The 26061-nt window shown below is 44.3% G+C and overlaps 1 protein-coding gene across 1 annotated transcript in view; it reads right to left on the bottom strand.

Annotated features, from left to right (window-relative positions):
- The window catches only part of ECHDC3 (enoyl-CoA hydratase domain containing 3), a 162119-nt gene that overhangs the window by 124751 nt on the left and 11307 nt on the right, over window positions 1-26061 (bottom strand). Inside the window, exon 2 of the mRNA XM_085652857.1 lies at window positions 3501-3622. Coding sequence (XP_085508983.1) covers window positions 3501-3622 — 122 coding nt within the window. The remainder of the gene's footprint in view (window positions 1-3500; window positions 3623-26061) is intronic.

Genomic DNA, 26061 nt, shown 5'->3' with positions numbered 1-26061 from the left:
TCGTCTGAGTCGTCTGCTTCTGAGATAATTCCTCGGAATCTCCTTCGGGGACATCGGGACCCTCATCGAAGATGTTCTCTGGTTCCGGGGCTGGTCTGTGTGCCATGATATGGCGTCGAGCTCTTCGATCCCGAATGGTCTTTTTGGATCAAAATGCGGCGCAGGCTGGACAGCTGGACTCGTTGTGATCCGGCGAGAGGCACAGGTTGCAGACCTTATGATGGTCACTGTGTGGGAATTTTGCTCCACACTTGGGGCATTTTTTAAACGGCGTCCTTTCCATGAGCCGTAGGCCTTACGGCGCGGATAGGTCCAATCGCCCGCGTCGACGTCCGGAACCGGTCCGATGAATTCGATGTCGTGTGAAGGTGCCTCGATGTAGTTTTATAAAAGGTTTTCGCTTCGAAAGCTCGTTTTTTTAAAAGTTTTCTACTGGAGTGGAAAAGTTACATCCGAACCCGATGGCGGAAGAAAACAATCTGAGGATGGAGTGGATGCCCATGCGCACTGTAGTCCAAGGGAGGAGTCACCTATCTTGTGACCAAAGACTTCTTCCGAAGACAACAACAACCTGCAAGCATCCGAGCCCAACACCAGATGGCGATCTATCCTAAGTGTGTGATCTGCAGCTCATATGCCTCGAACATAAGTGTTTTATATGGGCACCAACTTACTTTACATGATCAACCAGTCTGTATTACATGTACCCCAGATTACATTACACAGTTAATGGGGTTTTCTTTAGCACCGGAAAATAAAGTGATTTGCCTCACAAGATGTTGAGTCACAGCCAGGACTCAAAACCTTATGCCCCAGTTCCAAAATCGCAAACACAGCAAAATGATGGAAGGAGTGCTGAAACTTTCCAACCACTCACCCCCAGCCAAGGGATCTGGTTTTAATCCATTATTCTTTTTCTCACTATGCCACTCCAGTTTGGACCCAGAAATTTGCAAATGAGTCTTGACCTTGCTCCTCAAGGGAACAGTCCAGCCCAAACTGCCAGGCCAGGTACTCCCTGAACTGGAAACAAGCATCCTAGTACCAGTTTTAGGGTATCACCCCATATTAGCCAGGCTAGCTTTAATCCAGTGGCACAGTCAGCAAGGGACCCACATCTGAGCATATCCTTGGCCACTTAGGGCGAACATAGCAAACACAACAAGATGATGGACGGAGTGCTGAAACTTTTTAACCACTCACCCCCAGTCGAGTGATATGGGTTTAACTCATCGTTCTTTTGCTCACTATGCCACCCCAGTTGGGACTCAGCCATATGCAAAACAGTCTTGACCCTGCTCCTCAGGGGAAGTGTCCAGCCCAAACTGCCAGGCCAGGTCCTCCTGGGTCCAGAAACAAGTATCCTGGGACAGTTCTAAAGTCAGCAGTTTTGGCAGTTGGACCACGTCACTTATTGGGTGTGGTAACAGTTGGCGTATATATTATAATGGATTTACATTTGCTTTAGAAGCATAAGCGGTCCAGTTTTGGGAGCTCTGCTTTTCCTCCACACTTCCTTTGCCCATTCACTCTGTCACAACTGGTCTTGTTTTGTATGGAATTGAAATCATTCCATATTTTGAGTACAGTTCTGAAATGACTTAAGTGTTGTGCCCCCATAAAACAGTATGAGAAAGTTAGACAGTATAGGATAACAAGTCTGTTGATGCTAGTTAGATGACTATTATGTCATGGTTGATGCTTGCTCCAAAAATTGATGCTCAAACATTTTTGCTTAAATTGGGAAAGAAAATGACCAAATTCTTCCAATATCTGTTTATTTGTGTTGACTCGGAGGATTGACTAAGCTAATGGATTCCACTATTCTGAAGGCTATCTTGCGGATCAGGTGGTATGGGTTCAGAAGGGTAAGCACCAATCCTTGAATGGTATTAAACTAATTTAAAGAAATGCCTTCCCCTCTTAGAAGCTAGTACTAGGAAAAGGGATGTGACCAAAATAAAGGGAAAAAAGACAATATATTCCTGAATGGAACGATCAGTGAGTCACTTGTTTTTGCAAAGTTGTAATCTTGGACTTACTATAGTAACTGAAAGACAGCCACTAATGCTTATTGTGCCTTCAAAGCATTAGTGACATCACCAACGCCTGTTCCACATCAGTTAAGGAATTGTTTTAAGTCTTTGTAGTTTGGGAGTGAATTGTAGGCCCAGAGTAGTGATGGTCTTTCATCTAGTTTTCCTTTTGGTTTATTGCTTTCTCTTTTGCTCATGATTTCTTTTATTTGAAGTCAGTCTCCTGTAAATATTGTGGTCTCAGCTGTGAGAAATGTAAGATGCTCACTTTCACATTGTGCGATTGCTTACTATTGTTATTGCATTGTTCACAATATAAAACAATAAAAAAAAGTCTTTGCAGTCTGTTGATCCTTTAACATCACTGATTCCCAGAGATGACATGCCACAAACGCCACCTGTGGCGAAGAGTGCGGGACGGTGAATTCTAACTAAAACATTCCCACCATAAGGGAAGAAGACAACATGGAGTCAGCTTCACAACAATCTAGGAAGACAGAAGTAGACATGTCTACAATGGAGGATAAAAATCACGAATCTCCTTTTCCTAAATACACACCGGAATATAATATGAAAATGTCATCAAAAGGTCACCAAAAGGGAAAGATTGAATCATTCAAACCTTGTATGCATAATGGCACAAAGAAAAAAAGCACTGGTTTATCAAGGCCCGCAAAGGAACCAGAGAAGGCCTAAGGTAGCTAAACGAAGTATATTGACAAGTCGCAGTTTAGTCCCACACCTGGTGTGGTTATGTTTTTGTGATCAATATAATTTCCCTTTGCCTATTTAGTTTGGAAATAGGTCTTGCTAACATTCTGAATTTGGAACTGTACATTGGGTTGCACTAGCAGCACCCTCATCTTAGTATTATTAGAGGTACTCACTCAGCGGGTTTGTCTGGTAATGGGTGCTCCAAGCCCCTTGAGTACCCTGATGCCCACAACGTCTAGCATTACTGAAACACTGCTCAACAGACTTTGAGTGGTTTTACAGGTTATTGCCTCTCTGTACTATGCTGATGACAATTCTGTGAGAGATTAAAATGGGAAGGGAATGTTCTACAGCTAGGAGGACTTGTCCTTGGGCTTAAACCACAGGTGCTACAACCAGATTAGGCCTACCTTTTTCCTTGGCAGGCTGATGGCCTTCCCAGACGTAACAAACTGAAATGGTGCGTAAAAAACGAAGTCGCTCCTATAATTCTGTTTTCAAATTGATATAACAAAGCCCTCTTTCTACATACTACAAAGGAGGTACAAAGCACAAAAAACAAGGAAGGACGTGGATGAACAAACAGAGATAAATAAGTCAATTGAATATTCAAAATAACTGCAAACAATTGCTATGGTCAACAGTACTATGTTCTTTTTGTGAAACAAAAGATCTTTTTACACAAAAGTAAGTTTCAGCAGTGATAAATGAACTAAACAATGCTGTGAAAGTGTGCAAACGTTTAAGTACCTGAAATGATAATGACTCTCAGAGACTGGTTTTCAAGATCATGCAGAAGATCGTACTGGAGACATTGCAGCATACCAAGCGAAAGGGCATTTCTTTTCTGGGGGTTATTTAGAATAATGTTTCTGTAAAGAAAATACAATATTGTCAGAGGTACTTCTGCTTTGGCATGTGCATATGGGCATTGGATAAAACAAAGAAATTTGGTATTGATGGAATGGATATGTATGAGATTTATACAAATATCAACTGTAATACCAAGTATGTTATAGATGTAATTGAAAATAAAGGTCATCGAATATACATTGGGAGTACAATTAAATCCCTAAAAGAAAGAGTGAGTGAATATATGTGGGCACTCAGACAGAGAGACGAGGGGTATACAATACCAGTTCATGCTATGAACTGCAGTGCACAAGGGCCAAACAAAAGCTTTGAACTGAGAAAGAGAAAGGCAATATGGATCATGCGCTTTAAAGCAGTTAAAGAAGGATTAAATATTGATGAAGAATTACGGTACTTTCTGGGAGACTGACCACGTACAGACGCAATGAAATATTCAACCAGCAAACTTTACCCCCTTCTTTATCCATCCTGCTCTTCGAATGTTCCTACATATAGAAGTACTACACATAATATTGATAGGCATTATCAGCCCATATTCTATCCTTGAGAGATACACTAGGTATGTAGGATTTGAAAAACAGGCAATTCAACACACTTTTGGTTGGTGCTTAAGATTACTTGTTTTATAACCAACATAGGAAGACAGTTTGTCTCAATATAATGGAATTTGGGTATACATACTTGATATACTTTGACAAATGTAGCCCCTTGTGTTATGTTTAATAGTACACATAATACTGATTTCAGATCTATACGAAACCTATAGTTTTGATTATTTTTCTTTCATAATGACAAATTAGCTGGGTGTCAGCCACGAGAATACAGTTTAAGATGGCGGCCATGGTAACGTGTCAAATTATATAAAACTGGTTACCGTTGGGGCAAGTCAGTCTTCGTTCGCAATAATACTTAGTTCAGACATAGCGCCTGGGTTAGACGCCGGTCTGCAGCTGACTCGCTCAAACAAGAGCAATGCTAATTTCTTAGGTAAGCTACTTGACCAATCGAGTGAAACACTGGCCAAAGTGCTTTCTGGCCATGTTACCATATTTCTTGATGGGAAAATTACTAGTCTCACCTGCTTTTAATTTATAGGGAGGACTCTCCCATATGCGTCGAAAATACATGGCAGCACTACTACTGCTGATAGACTACGTCTCTACGCTATTTACCTCATAGATCAAGCAAGAGATATATTATTTCTGTAAGCCTTTATGCTGTTTACAAATAATGTTAACATGCTTTGACATGCGTAGCCCTTATATATGTCAGATATTAGTATTTTTAAAAATAATTATATAGGGAGGACGCTCCCGTATGTGCATCGTAATAGAACAGGGTAGCTGAAGACTCAATTGAGACCAGCATTATCAATTATTGTGTACACATCAAAGCTATTTTAATATGATTCGGGCTGGAAAATATAACCGGAAATGAGGTAGTCGGAATCTGGCTCATTATTATTCACACAATATTTTAATACATTTGATTGTTGGCTGAAATTTCATTCACTTTTATATCATAGGACTGTTTAGAAAACACTTCGGAAATCAAATAGGTACCATTCTAATTCCTATGGGTGATACACACAAGGCTAACCTTTGGCATTATTACTTATATATAGACAACCCGATTAGCTACACCCTTATAATAGGGTATAAGGATTGTCAATATCAACTTCTCCTTATCACCCCGCACACCAAACCAATGGATAATTATATTGTGCATATCTACTATTGGTAGAATATAAATGAGATAACTTTTACAGTACATATATAATAATACGAAATCCAGTTTGGAATGAGTTAAATCCAATTTTTCAACTCACTGCACTAAATGAACTGCAATGTGACACATGGAAATGTTTGTTATGCATGGGTTTCCACAAACCAGAATCAATCTGAATTTGTACCAGAATATTGATTTTAACACCAGGAAGAGATTTATACGCTTTTGTCAATAATTCAGGGGCTTATGATTGTTTACCTGTATCAGATCTGTTTACAATATTGCAATGGCAGGTGCTTCTATTTGTTTTAGCCTTGATGTAGTCTTGGGGATACCCTCCCAATAATGACAAAACACGTGTTGGCAAAAGCTCACAAGAGTTCATAAGGAATAGGTTGAAGTACCGAAAAATAAATCTAAAACAAGAACAGTTTTTCTCTTTTGATTTACTAACCATATTTTGTATTCAGTTATGATATAATTACGTGCGCCTCATACTGTTAACTATTGGTGATCAATCATAGGATTGAAATTGGGGGAGTGGGGTGTATCGCCCCTTCTTGAGAGCACTGTGAGTGAGAACCTTTGTGACAAATACTTGTATGTGACTGTCATATGAGCACCGCCTTCCTATGGAATGCCCAGCGGAGTAGATATTCTTAAAAATTTGCTTGTGTGCTTCTACTTATCTTTCAAGATTAGCAACACAGTTATGAATCATGCCTAAAAAACACACAACACCACTGTTTGTATATGAACTTTGATTCACCGGTCAAGACTGCTCCCTGTCATGTTAATCTTACATTTCCGCTCCCAGTAACCGATCAGTGTGTGTTCCACAAGACAAACTAAACCCTTGAAATAATAATAATACTGCAATACTACACACTACAAATTGCAGTTATGAATAATCACTGACACACAAAGTACGATTACTGCTGCTACCCCAAGTTTTTGCTTTATGATAGGGTGGGAGTCAGTTTCACAGCAAGTTTTCGGAAGTGTGAATTGTCCAGACGCATTTCTGCTTTCAGTGCGTGTAAATAAACAATGCAAAAAACATGGTTTTAACCCCTTCGCTGCCAGGCCTTCTTCCTCCCCCTGTGCCATGCCTTTATTGGCTATTTGGGGTATTTTGCGCTTAGGCCCCTATAACCTTTTGCCCACTAGGTATCCATGCCATATTTGCATCCTTTTTCTCCAACAGCTTGAGGATTCTAAAGGTACCCCCGAGTTTGTGGATTCCCCTGAAGGGGACTGAGACATTAGCCAAAATATAGCAACATTTTAGTTTTGGGGGGGGTGAACAAGTGCTACAGAAGAAATAGTCTGGTTTGTTCCCTGCAAATGGCATCAACAAAGGGTTTGCAGTGCTGAAATTACCATCGTCCCAGTTTTCAGGAACAGGCAGCCTCGTGAGAAAAAAACATTTTCTACACAGTTTTGGCATTTTACTGGGACAAAACCTAGTTTTCCTAATTTTTGTGCTTTCAATCTCCTTCCAGTTAGTGTTAGAAATGGGTGTGAAAACAATAATAGATCCCGGAAAGCTATACATTTATGAAACGTAGACAGAATTCTGAATTAAGCAAGAGGTCCTTTGTGCAGATCCTTCAAGTTTTTCCTATAGAAAGTAACAGTTTAAATAAAAAAATATTGAAACTGAGTTGAAAAAAAACCCAGCCATTTGTGTCTACATTTTTACCTGTATCTTTTTCTAACTCTGCAGATTTTTTTAAGTAATATATTGTTACGCCCGCTGGACTCTCCTGGCCGAGGTACCCAGAGCCAATAACTGAGATGCACCTTACAAACGTTTTTGATTGTGTACCGGGTATACATCAATTAATTTGGTAAATTCTAAAGAGTGGAAAATAGGTATCAAGAAAATCTATGTATTTCCCAAATGGGAACAAGTTATGAAGTTTAGAAGGAGTGGTTGGGGGTGATGGCTGAGCGGACGTGAACAGCTTGAGCTCCGCACCCCCACGGCTTCCCTGGGCGGCTATCGCCACGGAAAAGGAGCGGGACATCCAGGAAGGATGTGCAGAGGAGCCCCTAAATAACGGGGGTGTCATTAAGGGTCCCGAAATTCGAGCGCTGGGTCGGGCGCTTGCTGCGAAGTGAGGAACTGCGAGGTGAGGCCGCGCGCGGGATGTCGTAGCGGACCTCGCGGGGTCCGGACCTGGATCCCATTGAGCCAGAGACATTCCGGCACCGAGGGAGGGCGGGCGATGATGCCTCTTTGCCCCCACTCCCTCGTGCTTGCTACCTGGAGGGTTTCGCGGCCGACCGCGAGAGAGAAGGTGGGGCCTCGGGGACCTGTGTGCGGCCGGTAGTAGAACGGCCAATGCTTGGGACCAGAAGCACTGGGGGTGAATGTGGATTGCGCTGCCTGTGGACACCTTACCTCCTGTGGCCAGGATTCGGTTGCTGAGGCCTGCAGAAGCAGATGTGAACCGGAGGCCTAGACTGACCCTAAGATGGTGGCGGGCTGGCTGGTGCCCCCTGGATCAGCTTACTAGTGGCGTCTGCAGAATGGTGGTGACCAACGGGTGGCAGTAAGTTATGGCGCCTACACAGCTCCTACACTACATATGGGGGAAGGGTCACGACCCGGGGGGCAACCATTAGCCAGTCTGAAGAAGCCGGACCTTAACATGGCCGCCTCTTAAAAGCCTCAGTTCAGTAATTCTGAGCAGGCACAGGGCCGGACGATGGTGGAGGACGTGGGAACATAGCTTGCCGTATCCCACCCGGACCCCTGCCTCTCATGCGGGGACGGTCACAGCTCCTATGCCGCCCAAGAAAGCCACAAACAAAGTTTCCCGCTACTTCTCTGCCACGCATAAAGACTCCCCACTTTTGGGCTCCCCTCAAAAGCAGACCATGTCGCTCACTGGAGAAGAGCTGGTGGCAACATTGCGAGACTTTAAAGCTGATCTATGCACCGAGATCAAGCAGGACCTGCGGTCCTCCATGGATCAGCTCAAGGCGGGCCTCACCGAGAAGATGGTGTCCCTCCGCCAAGATGTGGACGCGATGGGCACCAGGGTTCCGGAGGTGGAGGAGAGGACACAGGATCTTGAGACCAGCACTTCCACTTTACAAGACACCCAACGGGACTTAAGGGCCCAAATCCAGCAAGCACTACTTAAGGTGGAGGACTTGGAGAATAGATCCCGGTGGGAGAATGTCCACATTCGTGATCTAGAGGATGGCGCGGAAGGAAGCTTTTGTCATAGGCCGCTTCGGAGAAATACTATCACCCCACCAACTGAAGATCAAAATTGACCATGCTCACCGTGAGGGGGCTGCGCAATCGGGTGACCATAGACGACCGAGGGACGTCCTCATCAAGATGCACGCTTTTAAAACAATGGAGGACATCTTGAGCGCAGCGAGGAAGAAGACTGACTTTTCCTTCCAGGGCTACAAATGTTCGATATTCCAGGACCTGGGGACGACTACTCTCGCCCGTCAGCAGCTGCTGAGACCCATCACCACAAAGCTACGAGATGAGAACATTCGATATCACTGGTCGTTTCCCTTTGGTCTGGTCTTTGAATACAAGAATAAATCACACCACGTGACGGAGCTGGCCGACGGCCTTTGCATTCTGGGTCTGCCACCACTAGAGGAGGTCTCTTTGGAGGGCACATCCAGCGGTCGGGAACAACAGCGGAGGGGACCCAGGTCCTGGCACAAGGTCCCGAAGTCTAAATGAGTCATCAGAGCTTGATTTTATTGCCATATATGTCGGACGCAGCCTTGGGCCTGTAAGGACTACGACCAGAGTTGCTCTTGCAAGCACGTTCCACTTCAAGAGCTGGGATCTAGTGATTGACTGGGACACTCAAACTGGCGTCCGGAATGAGGCCTCCGATTGCTAAGGACACGGAGGTTGTTATTTTCCTCACTTTCCTAGTTGTGGTTTGTTTCCATGCTTCTTGGCACATGGCAGCCGGGGGGGGGGTGGGCGGGCCTTGTCCGTACCACCCAGAATTGTCCCAGGGTTTTCAGGGAGGTTCTGAGCTGCGGGCCCATTGGCCGAGCAGGTCACTGTTTTTGGGGAGGAAGGGTGAGGGGGGGGGGAGGGTACCCTGGTGGTTGTGTCGGGTCTTTGTTTGTTATTTGGTCAAAGCACTAACGTATGACAGGCGGAGTGTACAAGGGTGGTTGACGCTGTATCTCAGTGGGGCTCCATTTGGGAGAGGGGGTTGCTACAGAGCTGGGGCAGTTCTGCCTCACAGGGGAAGGGGGGGAAGTGCAGTTTACCAATGGTATCGATAGCAATCTGGAATGTTAAGGGGATGAACTCCCCCCAAAAATGTCCCAAAATCTGGAAATACCTCACAGATCGAAGGTTCGAGGTGGTTGCCTACAGGAAACCCATCTTAAAAAGTCAGAGAACACGCGGTTGCACCACAAATCATACCCCCTCATATACAAGTCCTCCTCCAGCACCAAGCATAATGGGGTGGCATTGCTCTTCCACTGCTATACCAAATACCAGCATGAGGCTACTAAAACAGACCGGGAGGGCCTGGTTGTTGTGGTAAAGGGGCGACTCAGGGGCACTTTATGCATCTTCGCTTCCATATATGCACCCAATTCAGGACAGGCCGCCTTTTGAACGCACACTCTTGAGTTGATCTCCGGGTTTGCGGAGGGTCCGATTGTCCTCTTGGGGGACTTTAACTTGGCCTGGCATGAGCTCTTGGACCACTCCCAGACAAATAGGACGATGACATCCACCTTTTTTAAAGGGACCAAGCAAAAAATGTCCTCATTGGGACTGTGTGATGCTTGGCAGGAGTTGCACCCCACCACTAAAAACTTCACATTCTACTCACATGTGCACCAATCCTACTCCAGGATTGACTATATATTTCTTAGTCAGGCCTTGGTGGGTTCTCTTCAGGCGGCGCAGATATTGCCGATTTCCATCTCTGACCACAGCGTGCTCACTATTAATCTACATTGGCCGGGACCCAGGAGGCGCAGGCCCGATGGTATTTCCCAACCCCGATTCTATGCGATCCCGTCCTTTGTGAAGAACTGAGGGCTTCTATACTTAATTTTTTTTCACACAACTCTCCCCAGGATACCTCCACGCAGAACAATTGGGACGCCTTTAAGGCGGTTACCAGGGTTAAATGTATCCAACTCAACGCGACCCTTAACAATCGGAAGAAAAAGGAAAGGGTAGATCTTGAACAAGAGCTGGAGGTAATTGAACAGGCACACAAAGCGACCCCCACCCGAGAGATTCAGCACCAACTTACCGCCATTAGGGGGACACTCCGCGCGATTTACAACTACAGGGCGGAATATACACTCCTGAAACTGAAACAGACCTCCTATGCTCAAGGGGTCGAAGTAGGGTCTCACTTGGCATGACGTCTCCGAGTGAAGGGGGAACAGGACTTTATAGGGGGCATTTTGGACCGTCAGGGACAGCTCACCCACACTGACGACTAGAAGGCCAACCTTTTTGGCGACTTTTTCTGGGGAGCTCTACCAGGGTACCAACCCAGATACGGTCCTACAGCAGCAGTACTTAGATAACGTATCACTCCCAAGGATCTCTCCTGGAACCGCGGAGGCCCTCGACGCCCCTATCTCCTCTGAGGAGGTTAAACTGGACATAGGGAGACTTAAATTACACAAAGCCCAGGGCCCTGCTGGCCTAACGGCCCAATTTTACAAAACGTTTGCAGTGGAGCTCACACCGCATCTCACTTATTATACAAGACGATAGCCTCCGAAGCACGCGTTTCTACCTCTATGGCCGAGGCTGTGATATCGGTGATACCTAAGCCGAGGAAGGACCCCCAACACTGCGCTTCGTACAGGCCTATCGCTCTTCTCAATCTCGATGCCAAACTCTACTCTATGATCCTGGCGGCGCGCGTGGATGGGCTGATGGCCGAGCTGGTCCACCCTGATCAGTCGGGCTTTATACAGGGGCAACAAACCCATGATAACATCCGTCGCACAATACACCTTATTGAAAAAGCATCCAAATTTAAATTGCCTGCTATTCTGGTAGGTCTTGATGAGGAAAAGGCTTTTGACAGGGTGGACTGGTCGTTCCTGTTCCTTGCCATGCGGCGCTTTGGTGAGGCCTTCCTCCACATGGTTGAGGCCAATTACTACCTCCCCAGTTCTCGCGTGATGGTGAACGGGACACCCTCTCACCCACTCATCCACCCACCCACCCACCCACCCACCCGTCCACCCGTCCACCCACCCACCTACCTACCTACCTACCTACCTACCCACCCACCCACCCACCCACCCTTCCTTCCTTCCTTCCTTCCTTCCTTCCTTCCTTCCTTCCTTCCTTCCTCCCTCCCTCCCTCCCTCCCTCCCTCCCTCCCTCCCTCCTATCCATCCTCCCATCCTCCCATCCATCCATCCATTCATTCATTCATTCATTCATTCATTCATTCATTCATTCATTCATTCTCAGTAGGGGCACGCGACAGGGGTGCCTACTTTCTCCCCTCCTGTTCGCTCTCAGTATAGAGCCTCTTGCAGCACGCTTTTGGGCCAATAAGGAGATACGGGAAATTAAATTCAGCGGCACTGAGCACAAAGTGTCCTTGTTCGCTGACGATATTCTACTCACTCTCAGGGAGCCTGCCTCATCCCTTCAGACAGTGCAAACGGAACTGTTGAACTTTGAACGAGTAGCAGGATTCAAGGTAAATTTCTCGAAATCCTCCATACTCAATCTTACGCTCTCTGCAGGTGAGGTTTCCCATTTGAAGGCCCAAACACCCTTCCAATGGGCCAAGCACTCTCTTCTCTACCTGGGTGTCCATCTCACAGCTAAAATTGGGGATCTGTTTTGGGCTAACTATCCCCCCTTAGTGACGCAGCTGCAACAGGACTTTAAAAAGGTGGAAGCCTCTCTGCGTCTCATGGTTGGGGCGGATCAATACAGTTAAAATGACGGTCCTCCCCAAGCTGCTATATCTATTGCAGGTACTGCCAATCGCCTTTGAGCGTGACCGCCTGCCGCGTCTTCGTTCCCTGGTCATTAATTTCATTTGGCGGGGGGGGGGGGAAACGCCTACCTTACCACGTGCTGAGGAAGCCTAGAAAGGTGGAAGGGGTGGCCCTTTTAGATCTCACGTTGTACTATCAAGCGGCCCAGCTGCGTCTGGTGACAGAATAGAAGCCACACTGGCTCCACATGGACGTCTCCTTCGTGGGACCCTTCATATGGGATGTTCTCTGGAAGCCCAGAAGGGACTGACCTGCTAACGCCTACCTAAACACCCCCACTTGCACGACATTGATGGTTTGGGACCAGGTAACGAGGAGGGAGGGTTGGACTACTTTCCCTTCACCATTCACCCCTATTCACTTCAATCCAGTGTTTCCCCCTTTACTTCGGGAGGGGCCTTTCGACTGTTGGAGGGAGGGGGGGTTGCCTTAAAGTCTCAGACCTTTTACACAACTACGACATACGGTCATTTGAGAGCTGTCAACGGGAATTTTTGATCCCCTCTAGTGAGCACTACCACTACCTGCAGCTCAAACACTGGGTCACGCTACCACACAGAAAAGGCCGCCACAAGAGAGCTACCTGCGATGGGGTCATTGGCGATCCACAGGGCGGGTTCTATGAAAGGTCTCATCTAATCCCTCTCAGCGCTGCTCCTGTCCACTTTACATACACCACAAGCACGCTCCTTTTGGGAGTGGGTGCTGGGGTGGGAGGTCACAGAGGAAGAATGGAAGCACTTATGGGGGGGATCTTGCTAGACACAAATCAATAGCTCTGAGGGAAGCCCACAACAAAACTCTGCTGGATTGGTACTTATACCCTACCAAGCTTTCGGAGAATCGTCCCTGACATGTCTGATCTCTGCTGGCGGGGAGAGGGGGGGACTTCCGCCACATCTGGTGGGATTGCCCTAGCATCCGGCCTTTTTGGAAGGAAATTCTCTCCCACATTAAAGAGATGCTTGGATACCCGGTCCCTTCGGACATCGGGGGAGCCCTGTTGGGTCTACAGGCTCCTGAGTTAGACCACACACCAAACTCGGATAAAGTAATCCTGTGGACTTGTCTGGGGGCGCCAAAACTTACTATAGCAGCAGCATGGAAAAAACCAGGCACTCCAGCAATTTCCCTCTGGCACGCCCGTTTATGGAGGCTCCTCTCAAAGGAAAGGCTTGCAGACATTTTCAGAGACAATTACACGGATTTTGAACACAAGTGGGGGCCACTAGTTAGATTCCTTTCACAAGGTCTACCGGCAGCAGTATGTCCACCCTCGACCAGGGCTATGCTTCTCTTCCAGATTTAAACTACAGCATTGGGATCCCAGGGGTCTCAAGACCCAATGAATGCAGCGAGCTGAAGCCCGCCTTGATAAGTTCAGATGTCGGCGGAAGCCTGGTTGAAGTAATTTGTTCATTTGATTACTAATCACCACCACCGGGGAAGGGGAGGGGGGAGTGGGTGGGGGATTGTTGCGGGGGTGGGGGGGAAGGGATTTTGTTTGCACACTTGAGGCGTCCTTTTGGGCTTGTTTGGTTTGGACACTAAAAAGGAATCTACAGGTTATGAAGGGAGGAGTGCCTTACCAGAGGGACGTTTGAAACTGAACTCTCCATAGCAGTTTAGATTTGACCTCGGAGCTTGCACGGCCCACCTGGTTTATTGCTATATAATTTGTCTGATGGATGCTCAATAAACAGAATTTTGACCACAAAAAAAGGAGTGGTTATTAACACATCTCTAAATTTGCGGGTAACCATACCTGCATGTAAATTAGAGGGCATTTTTTCAAAATGACTTTTTTTTTTTTTACACACTTACATTTGAAAGGCGGAAATGCATGGACAGACAATTGGTAATAAAACGTGTTTAGCTATTATAGGTTCCCTGATGTCTCCCAATAAAAATGGTACCTCACTTGTGTGGGTAGACCTAATGCTCACGACAGGAAATGGCCCAAAACACAATATGGACACATCACGTTTCCACTGAAAACTGACCCTTTTCTTTGCAATGTGCCTAGCTGTGGATTTTGGACCCTAGCTCAGCCGGCGCCTAGGGAAACCTAGCAAACCTGTATATCTTTAAAAACACCCACGTGAATCCAGGATGAGGGGACTCTCCCCTGGTTCTGTTACCCAGAATCCCTCGTGAACCTTAAACTTTGTAAAAATAAATTAAAAAATAAATTTCCCCACATTTGTGATGGAAAGTTCTGGAATCTGCAGGGAGCCACAAATTTCCACAACCCCGCATTTACTGCAAGTTTCCCGATAATTATGGTACCTAATTTGTGTGGATAGGTTCAGTGCCCGTGAGAGGAATCGCATCAAAACTGATTGTGAAGACATCAAAATTAGCTATCACAAAACAAGCTGGTTTTGAAAGGGGGTAACCTGTGTTTTTGGTCCCGGGCTCAGCGGCCATGTAGGGAAACCTACCAAACTCAGACTATTTACCCCTAATCTGGCCAGAAAATAAGGCAGAGGAGCAAAAGCCCTTCCAAGTGGTCACTCCTCCTTCCCTGGTGCCTAATGGAGTGCAACCCTGCTTGGGGAATCACCCTCATTCGGTGATCCCCAAGCAGGGATCCACTAGGGAGTGGTGCCTTTGGAAAGAAGGGATTCTGCCCTTTCCAAGGATACCTCTTTTGCCTGCCTAGGTGCTAAGATAGCCCCATCAGCACCTAAGCTGTGAAACTGAAATGAGCTGAATGGCTCATTTCAGTTTCACTTTCAATGTAATGACGGGAGCGCACCATACGCACTATCTTCATTACATTGAAGAAAAAAATGCCTCGGGAGGTTGGTGAAGCTCTTCCCCAGCTCCTGAAGCTAAAAAACTAAAGAGGAAATCCCTCTTCTGTTTACAGCAGAGGGTTTCTGGGTTGTGTGCAGAGGACGTAACAGTTACGTCTTCAGCACACCAGCGTCCCAGCCGAGGACGTAACACTTATGCCCTCGGCATAGGAGGAGTTAAAGCGAGATATAAAAACATTTCTCTTGCTTTGTTTAATAACAAGCACTGTAAACAGAAACTCAGTTGGGCGATTCAAACAACAAAATAGGTCATAAAACAAAAACGCCCTGTAGCCCCCAATACAGCCCTGCGAGCACAGGTGAACTGCACCCAGGCTTCAAGTTCCCCACTCTCCCCCTTGTTCTGCTCCACCTTCTTCTATCTCAAGGTGAAGTATATGTGGTAGGTTTCAGGCACAGGTGCAGTGCTACCCCTCTCATGCAGTTTGTGCACTCAGTTCTACTGTGTTAGTCAGTGGTAATCTTCTCACCAATGCAAGGGCACCTGCCGGTTGCGGTCTGAGCCACAGCACAAGTCAGTTTTCTCCTCTCTCCTTCAGAAGACCTGTTGGAAAAGAGTGCATTGGCGTCCGACCTCTGGCCAGGTAGTAGCAGGTGCAGTGGCTGCTCCTCAAAGTCTGGCTGCTGAAAGGTTCGGGCATTGCCGTCTGTCTCCGGTGGTTTGGAGGCCCTTTATAGGCCACAGGGAGAGTCGATGGAGCAGAGATCACAGTCATTGCCTGCATTTCTCTGTGCAGCTGCAATGCAGTGCTGACACAATGCTGGGTAAGCACCTTGGACAACATGTCTGGTCAGTCATTGACATGATGCAGTCTGCTACAGCCACATTTTTTCCTTGTAGTGGTTCACTACGCTTCAGGTGGCAGCAGTGCAGGGATACAGTGGAGCAATCTACTTGGGTACATTTCACCTCTTGCAGGATTGGCCTGCTCCTTCACTTTTTATCTCAGGTAGGTCAGTTTCTAGGTGCTTCAGGACAGGGAGACAGCTCTCCATTAGAGGCCACACTACAGGTGATGTTCCTTCCCCAATGGGAAGATAGTTGTCAGCAGACATCAGCTATGGTTGCACAGTAATCCTCTGGGTATCTGCGGGGTACACCTTTCCTTGGTCATAGAGAACTTTGAACTGGAACAACAAGTGGGTCAACAGCTGCGCTTTAATACAGGTAAATTCTGTGTCTGCACATTAAGAATCCACTTGAATCTGTTCTTCGTTTATGTGTCCTTTCCAGGCTGTCTACCAGACTCAGCCTTTGTGTAGAGTGAAGTTACTAACAGCAGGGCTATCAATAGGTTGGAGCACCCAAAGGAGAGGCCCAAGGAGGTGTGGGCATTCTGTACATGGCTATCAACAGACGCACTCAACAGTAATCAAGGAGCGAGCTAAAGAACAAGTTACTTACCTTTGGTAACGCCTTACCTTTTGTGGCTACGTTCCTTGAAGTTTTCCAACATTTGTTTCCTCCCAGGCCATTCATCATGGCCCAATGGGACTTAAATTTGGTTCTCACTTTTCTGATGAGTTTGCCATAAAATACACATTTCGCTACATACCGTCCTGCTCTATGACTCCCCAAATTTCTGACTGAGCTAGTATAGTGGCGCGAAGCCCCACAAGTATATTCGGCTCAAGCTTGAAAGATAGGTCTGCCACCATTGTTCAATACGTTAGCCTCCTGGCCCCAAAGATCAGGGCGAGTTGTGTCTCTGGGCATGAGGCATGTAAATAAACATAAGCATCTAAATAAACAGCAATGTACAATGAGATTTAAGCATTACTAATGATAAAAGCTGCCTTGAGCTTCAGGCAGAAAACTGCATTTTAAAAAGTGACACGCAGATATTTGGTGCTGGAAAATTGAAAACATGAGGCCATAGTCAGATGGTTTCCATTCAAGGAATCAAGTAAAATCATGCAAAATTAATTCATAGTTGACTTTAAATGTGTTTAGTTTAGATTTGACCTCACTTTAGAATGTCGATTTAATTTGCAAACGTGTTTGGAACTTGCACAGTAGCATATATTTGAATTAACACGCATTTTGAAGTATACAGAACGCTGAAATACTGTGATTTATTTTTGCTTTGGAAGCTTTAGCACTGTCCTTCAGATAAGAATGGAATGTATCCCTCTCCCTTTTCTCCGTGAAAGAAAGAAGCTTCTTATAATTTACAGCCTGTAACTGGCTTTTATCAGTATTCAGTGGCTGTGAAACAAACCCTCATTCATTTCATGGTGTAGAGTAAACTGGAAAGCACACATTTTTCTTCTGTATTATTATAAAAATTATTTAAAATTTGCTACATAATTATGTTCTTGTTGGAGCTTATGTTATTCCTTATAGTTGAAATAAATGTTTCTTTAGCACAAAGTTAGGAGATGAAGTCATTTAGAGTAAGATTTAAATGTGTCACAAGAACCCGCCTGATTGATGACGTGAGCAGACAGCCACGGGGTGTCTATGTCTTTCTGCATTTCAATTGGATGGAGGACGAAGACCATTGTCACATGTTTTGAAACATTTTGCTGAACTATATACATGTTCCTAGCTGAGGTGTAGGGGCTTTTTAGCAGGATTTTTGCAGACTCTTACATACTTTTTTTTAGTTCTGCAGAGAAAGGAGATAGGAAGGGCAGCCTCTGGGGGATAGCAGACAGGCTCAGGCAGAGCTGAACTAGAGGAGAGAGAATCAGCTGTAAGGGAACGAGAGCAGATTAGATGCAAGCTTTTTGTTAAAAACCCCAAGCTTTATTCTTTGACTAACTGGCTTTGCCAAGGCCTATTTTCTCAATGCTTTATTTCTATTTATGGGAGATTTTGCAATTATTAATTATTGATTTATCTTCATGCTAAACTCACTCTTGCTTATATTTATTGAACTTTTCATGAGTTCTGACTGACATCAGTTGTGCCTCATTTTCTAAGAATAGGGATTATTTCCTTTATGGAATGCTAAAGAACAGAGGTATTGTTATTAGGGCAAACGGCGCCACTCAGGAGAGTAGCACCAGTTTCAGTATTTGAATAATATCTTGATCTCGGTGCTGCAAGGTAGGAAGAACCATTAATTTCCCCATAGCCAGTGGTCAAGGCCACTCGAATAATCAGAAGAAAAATCCCCAGCACACGATAGTATTGTAACAGAATTATCAAAGTGCAAAGTGTGAGCACAAATTTAACACAGATAAATACGTTCTTGTTCTTTTTTCTTTTATTCCTCGTATCTTCCAACAGCCGACACGTGTTTCGTCGCTAACATGGGAAATCGTCCCGTGACTTTATCAAGGCTGTGCAAAAACAAATGAGATACACGACGTGTCACCTAATAATCTTCTTAAGTGTACACAATGTTCCTACATCATCACCCTGTGATCGGTGATTTAGAAACTGTGCGTTTCACACAAGCATGCACAAGGTTTATGAAAAAGCAGTTATCATGAAATGTCCAGCATAGAAGGGGATACACACTGATATCCCAAATGCCAAATGTAAAGATGGTATGAGAAAAGTGAAAAGCATGCATGAAAATATATATATAAAATAAATCATTATTAGCTCTTTGTCTCAGTAATTTAAGGGCAGTGAAAATTCCCGCAAGCTAACTTGTGGAAAGTGAGTTGCAATCTTGTGAATGGGTAGTTTGTGATGGCCGAAACGAGGAGCTTTAGTCTAGATAGTATGGATCCCAAGTGAAGTAACTGGTTAGGTCTATAGCTACCATTCTTCTCTACATGTCTATTCCTATCATGAAAAACACAGCAAAAACACCATATGTCAGTACTTATCATCATAGTATCAAAGTAACTGCTGCCAACAAATATCAAAGATTTTAAGTCGCCTACATTTTCCGTGGTGATAATGCCAACCCACAGTGGAGTTCTGTTTTCATAGACGTCCGCCATCGTAGTCTATATGTCTCCCAAGAGTTCTGGTTTGTCATGAGACTCTATATCAAAGTAATATAAGGGATTTATAAGACATGTGCTCTTAGGATGAGTAACCTCCACTACAAACAAGTATATGTCATCATTAGCGTGTTTTTTGGCAACCTATATTAGTTCTCACACTGCTTGATCAAACTTACAGTTATAATGCCACACATTCTTCCTGGGGCTATATCATTGCATTCAGTATTTATGCGCCCCACGTACTCATGCTATCACTATGCCAGTGTGCACTCTATAGTAGTATTTTCAACAAAAGGCACAATCTGCCCATGCCACCTTATAATAGCCCACCTCTCATCAGACCTATGCTCGGTATATAGAGTGCATCACAAACGCACTCCGATCATGTCGGAAGCATCACGCTATGCTATATAGTTGACCCACCTAGAATACAATAAAAAAACAATCTAACCGCATCTCCATGTCAAAATATTAATTTTAAAAAGACGGGGTCCCCTTATACTATATCAAGGTAACACAGTCACGAGTACTAATTAATCCTACTGTTATCCGTAGTCACCGGTCTGCGGACGTCTTCCCTCGTGAGTGCGGAACACGAGAAACTCATCTGAGTGCAGCCTTGATATGCCGGCACCCACTTCCGGGCCGCTAAGATAAACGACGGAATCGGGCAGCTACACCACAGAATTCAAGCTAGAAATAAAAGAAGTCTCTAATCCTAGACCTAATTGTTCGGCGGCCATCTTAGAGTGTTAAAAGCAAACTTGATTTGATACCCTGCACATAGCAACTCATTATCAGACGTTCCTACGAGCAAAAGCGCTAATCACGGGCTGCACTTTTCGAAGTGTTTTATTATCTTCATTTGTCTTGAAAGTCCTAAAATAGAGGTTGTGTACTCGACAAGTTTGTATATTCTATGTTGTCCTAAGTGGTAGAAGCCATTGTGCTGTGAAGAGTGTAAATTTGAAATCTAAGCAATATTTGAGCCAACTGCTCGTGCTGCGATTATTGTGCTAAATATAATTGCGTATCCAAGCGCTTATATTAACAGCATTACAAGTATTCTTTGAGCCATGTGCTTGTGCTGTGAGTATTGTGCTGGGGATAATTGTGCATCTAATCACATATTTTTAACAGCATTGAGAGTGAAGGTACGTTGAACCTTGACCTTTTCTCATCCATCGCCACAGGTTACAGCGATTGATGTGCCAAATACCGAAAAATACACGGCACATAGAATGTGGTAATTGCTAATAAAGTACATCTGCAACAATAAAAAACATAAATGCAGCATCAAACATGATTCTAAGCATATGCAGTTACATAAGAGGAAAGTCTCTCCCTGTTATGTACTAGTAACCCATATAATTTGTGTAAGGGAAGAGCTCCAGAGTTTCGCCTCCCTAAATAATCATCTTCCCAGAAAATAATGAAGTTCTGAGTCAACATTCAACCCTATCTCGGTGCTGCGCAATCTGAGAATCGAAAGCGATTCGCACCTACGTAGGGTCGACTCTCTGTTCCCACCCCTGGGATGTCTCTGGATGTGCTCTATACCAAAAAATTCAAATTGTTTGTGCGGTGTCTGTGCTTGGCAATGTGACATATGTGCAGCGATGCGATGCCGGACATCCCCTTGTTTTACTGCTCTATGTTCTCCCATTCTCTCACGCAATGTCCTGATTGTACGCCAGACATATCTTTTTTTGCACCTACACTCAATGATGTAAACTACAAACTTTGTCATGCAGTTGATGTTAGTCCCTATGCTGTAGGTTTTGTCGCCTGGGCCCGTGAACTTTGTCTTTTTGTTGCTCGCCCTGTTTCAGGCACCACAATGTCCACACCCATAGAAACCCTTTGATAGATGTGTCAGCCAGGTTTCTTTTGGCTCTGTCCTGGGGTAGCTATGACTTAGTAAGTTTCTGAGGGAAGCCCCTCGTCTGTATGTGATAGTTGGTCTGTCAGTAATGTGGCCCTTCAGTGTTTTGTCAGCCTTGAGCAGGTGCCAATGTCTATTAAGACTACGCATCAGGACACCCGACCAGTCATTATAGCCAGTAATCATGCGTACCTTGTCTGACTTATGTGTCGGTGCGGTCTCTAAGTGTATCATGTCTGCTCATCCTCTGTATCTTTTGATCTGCTTTCATCAATGTGGTCCTGTCGTAGTCCCTTCTCTTGAAGGGGGCTAACACTCCCTTTTTGCATTCTTAAAATTCAGGTTCGAAACAGCAATTGCGTCTCACCCTGACAAGTTCGCCATAGGGAATGGACTTAATCTGGTGTGTGTGTGGGGGGGAGGGGAGGGGGGGGAGGGCGGCGCTGGATGCACGAAGGAATGCATTACAAGGTGTTTTTTTGCAGACAAGTCTGCATTGGATCTTGTTGTCTCTAATGTACAGCTCAACATACAGAAACTATGTTTTTTTAAACTGTGCTGGAAAGTAAATCTAATGTTGTGTTCATTGCTATTCAAATATTGGTAAAATCCAGTCAGTTTATCAGTGGTGCCTGTCCACATCATCAGACAGTCATTGATGTATCTGCCCCAGTAGAGTATGGAATCGCTCCAACGAGATCCCATTGGCCCCAGATCATCATCTCCTCGAACCAGCCCATAAATAGATTTGCGTACGAGGGTGAAAATCTGGAGCCCATGGCAACCCCTTGTTTATGTCTGTACAATTGATCTGTGAAAAGAAACACATTGTTGTCTAGCACCAGCTCTATCATTTCTATAAGCATCTCAGTGTGATGCCATGCGCTGGCTGATCTAGTGTTGAGTATCGTCCTTATGGCGCGCAGGCCAATGTCTCTCCTAATGCTGGTGAATAGGGCAGTCACGTGAAGAGTGACTAACATCATATTCTCCTCCCAATTGAGGTTGGTCATAATGCCCAGGACATGTTTAGTGTCATGGATATACGACGGAAGGTTCTTAACCATAGGTTCCAGGAAAGTATCTATGTATTCTGAGAATCTTTCTGTTGGACCATCGTTTCCTGAGATAATAGGTCTCCCATGTTAGTGACGAAACACGTGTCGGGTGTTGGAAGATCCGAGGAATAAAAGAAAAATAAGAACAATAACTTATTTATCTGTGTTAAATTTGTGCTCACACTTTGATAATTCTGTTACAATATTATCGTGTGCTGGGGATTTTTCTACCTTTATCGAATGTGCTGTATGCAATTTATGATATCCTCTGTATTGATTATATTTTTTCTATTATCAATCCTGTAACCTGATTGACATCTGACTAATGAAGAGTCAGAGAAACTTACATTTTGAATTGCAAAATAAATCCTTTTAAAACTCCTCACAACTCTCATTATTTGACTCAAATATTTATTTGCATTTGATTTGCTCATGTTTATGTAGGAGTGCTATTGGTAATAACAAGGTGGAACAGATCCATCGCCTTAAGCGGAAACAGGGGTAATGATAATTAAGGGTAATGGTGCTTTTGCAAGGAGAGATTAACGTGAGATGTTAAGCTGCACAGCCCAGATACAGGGGGATGTAGACCATTCTCAAGACGTTTTAGCAAAAATAATGGCCCAATTGAAGACAGAAAAGGTAGAATTTGGACACCACTTTAGAAAACACTTTGGTGGTTCTTTAGGAATTGTTTTGCTGTTTTCAATACTAGAATGACATTTTCCATGTGACACCAACCATTTAGTACACTTGCAGATTGACATATTCTGTAATGTGCAATTTTTTCAAATGTTAATGGTCAAATTGCGTACTTGCAGGTCTCAATGATGCCTTGGTAAGCACGATGTGCTATTTCCTATAAATCTCCAGTTAGCATCACTATATTTTGCTATTATCACCTCTTTACACACTTTCAAAATTCACAACCGAATATGTACACTTTGAAACTGCCCACAATGCTCTGCCTAGCACAATACTTGTTTACCAGTCCTCACTTTTCTATGCCACAGTTGGCTAAGAAAATGGTCTGGACTGAAGTCTCTGCGGTCTTGTTGTAGTGTCAGTTATGCTATGTATTCCACTGTGTGCAGCATACTGTGAGCCAAGTTACTCAAGCCTAAATATTGAACTCACTCGCCTGAACTGAAAATAGAAGGCAAAACTTAGGAGTTGGAAGGCAGGCTGAGCATAAACCCTTTCTTTCGGTCTCACCTTTGCCAAGAAACTCAAGTAATTTCCTGTGACATGTTGCTTCCCATTCTTACCTTTTTAGGAATGCTACATGAAGTTCAGTGCTCTCTTTCAGATATCCTCATCATTATTTGAGGGGCTCTAGCCTCAATAACCTCTACTGTGAAATCTAGGTGCTTCTATCATACAATAGAGAGCCGCTCTGAAGGGGCAATGAGAAAAGGCACCTCATAGTCCCATAGAAATAAAGCCTGTCATAAATTGCATTTCTAGAAGTATCTAGACTGTTGAGGCACAGGAATCATGCACTGCTCTGGGAGATGGCTAATGCGAACCTCAAAACATCACAATATTGTGCATCACCTCTCACTCCGGCTTTCCAGTCTTGTAAGGTTCATCCGAAGTCACAGTCAGTACTTCTTCATGGTTTCCAACAACGTGGGACACAGACTACAAATCTTTGGCAATCTCTTTCTTAGTGCTGTACTCATCAGTTTTATTGTCAGGCAAGTGAAAGGAATCAAAACCCTAATTTAGATTTAGGACCTAATTATTCAGTTTTATCTGTCACGTGCCCACACATTGTGAAATATTATGTAAAGACAGAAAAACTGTATAATGCTGTTTAAACGTGCATGTTAAAGTTGCACAATTGAATCTGGAAATAACCTACAGCCTGCTTTAAAAAAAAAAAGGTCTCAATGCGGTTTGGTTCAAGTGTTTTTTTCCTCTTCATTGTATTCGAGCTGAGAACGTCCTCCCTAGGATATTTTAACAGGAAATTCAGAGCAGCAAAAATGTTTTCCATTGTAGTCTGCTAGTTTGGCATGAGAAGTCATAAACACCAGGGAAGAGCTGTTCTTTAAATAAATGTATGTAATCTGGGTGGGACATAACGGAAAAGCAGGAAGCTTTTTCTATTGTGAACATTGTATTAAATATGGATCTAGGCCAAAATTAGTATTATAAGAAGTAGACTTGAAGTGTATGTTAGTTGAGACTGATTTGTGCTTCGCTCACAGCACATCACTCTCCCAGCTGAATTAGCCTGGCATGTACAATAAACCTTTTTGTACTCCCTTTTGTTGCCGATGTGGTGATTAAATGATTTGCACTGCTTAAAGGATTTTTTCCGACATCGTGGCAGAGCCAGCCAAGAGATCCCCTTTGCTCCTGCCTGCCGCTGGGGAGGTTCCCCTTCAGGGCCCCTTCGGACAACTAATTTAGTTGTGTACAATTTGACGAAGGTGACAGACGCCCGTTGATATGAAAGATCTGTTTTTTGGACGACAGGGGTACCAGTCTGGGGGATGTCAGCAGCGGCCAGATAAAGGTAGGAAAAAAGGGCGATCGTCGAATTCTTGTGTATTGATCCACAACTGTTACAAACGGAAATGTGTATTTAGTTAATCCTGGCAGGCCTTTGTTTAGGAATCGTCAGAGAGAGAATTGAACGTGTTTTGTTGATCCTGACAGACCTTTTGTTGAGGAATCGTCAGAGAAATAGAGGTTTATTTAGTTAAACTTGGCAGACTGTTTTTCTTTCCCTTTGGGAATTATTAGAGAAATAGGAATTATCTAAGTGGTTTATCCTGACAGTTTGAATTCGGAAAACGTCAGAGAAAGAGGAAAAGTTGACATTTTGTATTTATATGTTATGTGAGTTGTTTTTCTAAATATATATGTATGTATAAATATAATGTAGATTTGTGATTGTTATATCATGTGTAATAGATTATAAATTCTCTTGCATTATCAGAGATACCAACTGTTTTTTAGTGTGAACTACATTAGGACAGGAGCCTTTAAGAATAGTAAAAGTTTTTTAGTAGATTAAAAGGAAAATTGTGAGGTCATGCCTTTTTCATGCCTTTTTTTTTAAGAAATCTTCCAAGGGGAGGCATGGAGACAAATAGACTCCTTTAGGCCATATGATTTCCACATTTCCAGGAGACTCTGACAGAATAAAAAGACATTGTCAGGAATGGGCAGAAGGCACAAAGACTTCCCTGGTTCCATGGCCACCAGATGGCTCTTTTGATAATACAGTGATAGCCCATGTAATATCATATATCTTAGGAGCATATAAAGGAGATAAGAGAACAAAAAGATTAGCATCATTGGACATGTGGAAGATATTCAGTCAGGATTCCCATGTAAAAGCCACAGCACCACCCACAACATATTCTGAGATAATTAAAGGGCCCTTATGCCATCAGGGTATATATCCATCATTGTCAGTGGAAGATAAGGAATCCACTACCTCAATAGACTTAGTGGACACTGATGTTCCAGCTTTAGGCTATAAAGATCCGATATTAATTCCTTTGACTGACAAAAACAAAGTTACACCAAAGGTTGATGACTTATTAAAAATGGGGAGGTTGATTTTGCTCAAACATTTAAGAAGGTGGATCCCGCTTCCCTGGCTGGGGCCTTGGCGGCCTCCAGGCCGACCCTTACTGGTGATCTTGTGGAGAGTCTCGCTAGCTTTACTAACTGGTTAGACAAGTCCATGACCTTGCTGGCTACTCCCACCTCCTCTCGGTCCTCGAGAGTTTCGCCATCAAATCCCTGGTTTTCGTCTGAGCTACGCATGCTCAAACAAGGTTGCAAAAAGCTGGAACGGAGTTGGCGTCGCCAGGATTACTGTCCTTTGGCCAAGGCCGCTCTGAGGGCCAGGCAAAAGATCTATTACTCTGCCATCTTCCAGGCTAAAAAGCAATATTTCACCGAGCGCATTGAGCAGGCTGGTAATAATTCGAAGGAGATTTTCCACATAGTCCAGAGTTTTACATCCCCTGCCGCTCTCAACTGTT

The sequence above is a fragment of the Triturus cristatus genome, chromosome 4_1 (assembly GCF_964204655.1).
Source record: "Triturus cristatus chromosome 4_1, aTriCri1.1, whole genome shotgun sequence".
Classification (NCBI taxonomy): domain Eukaryota; kingdom Metazoa; phylum Chordata; class Amphibia; order Caudata; family Salamandridae; genus Triturus; species Triturus cristatus.
The sequence above is the reverse complement of the archived record's forward strand: the minus strand, read 5'-3'. Positions and strand labels throughout refer to the sequence as shown.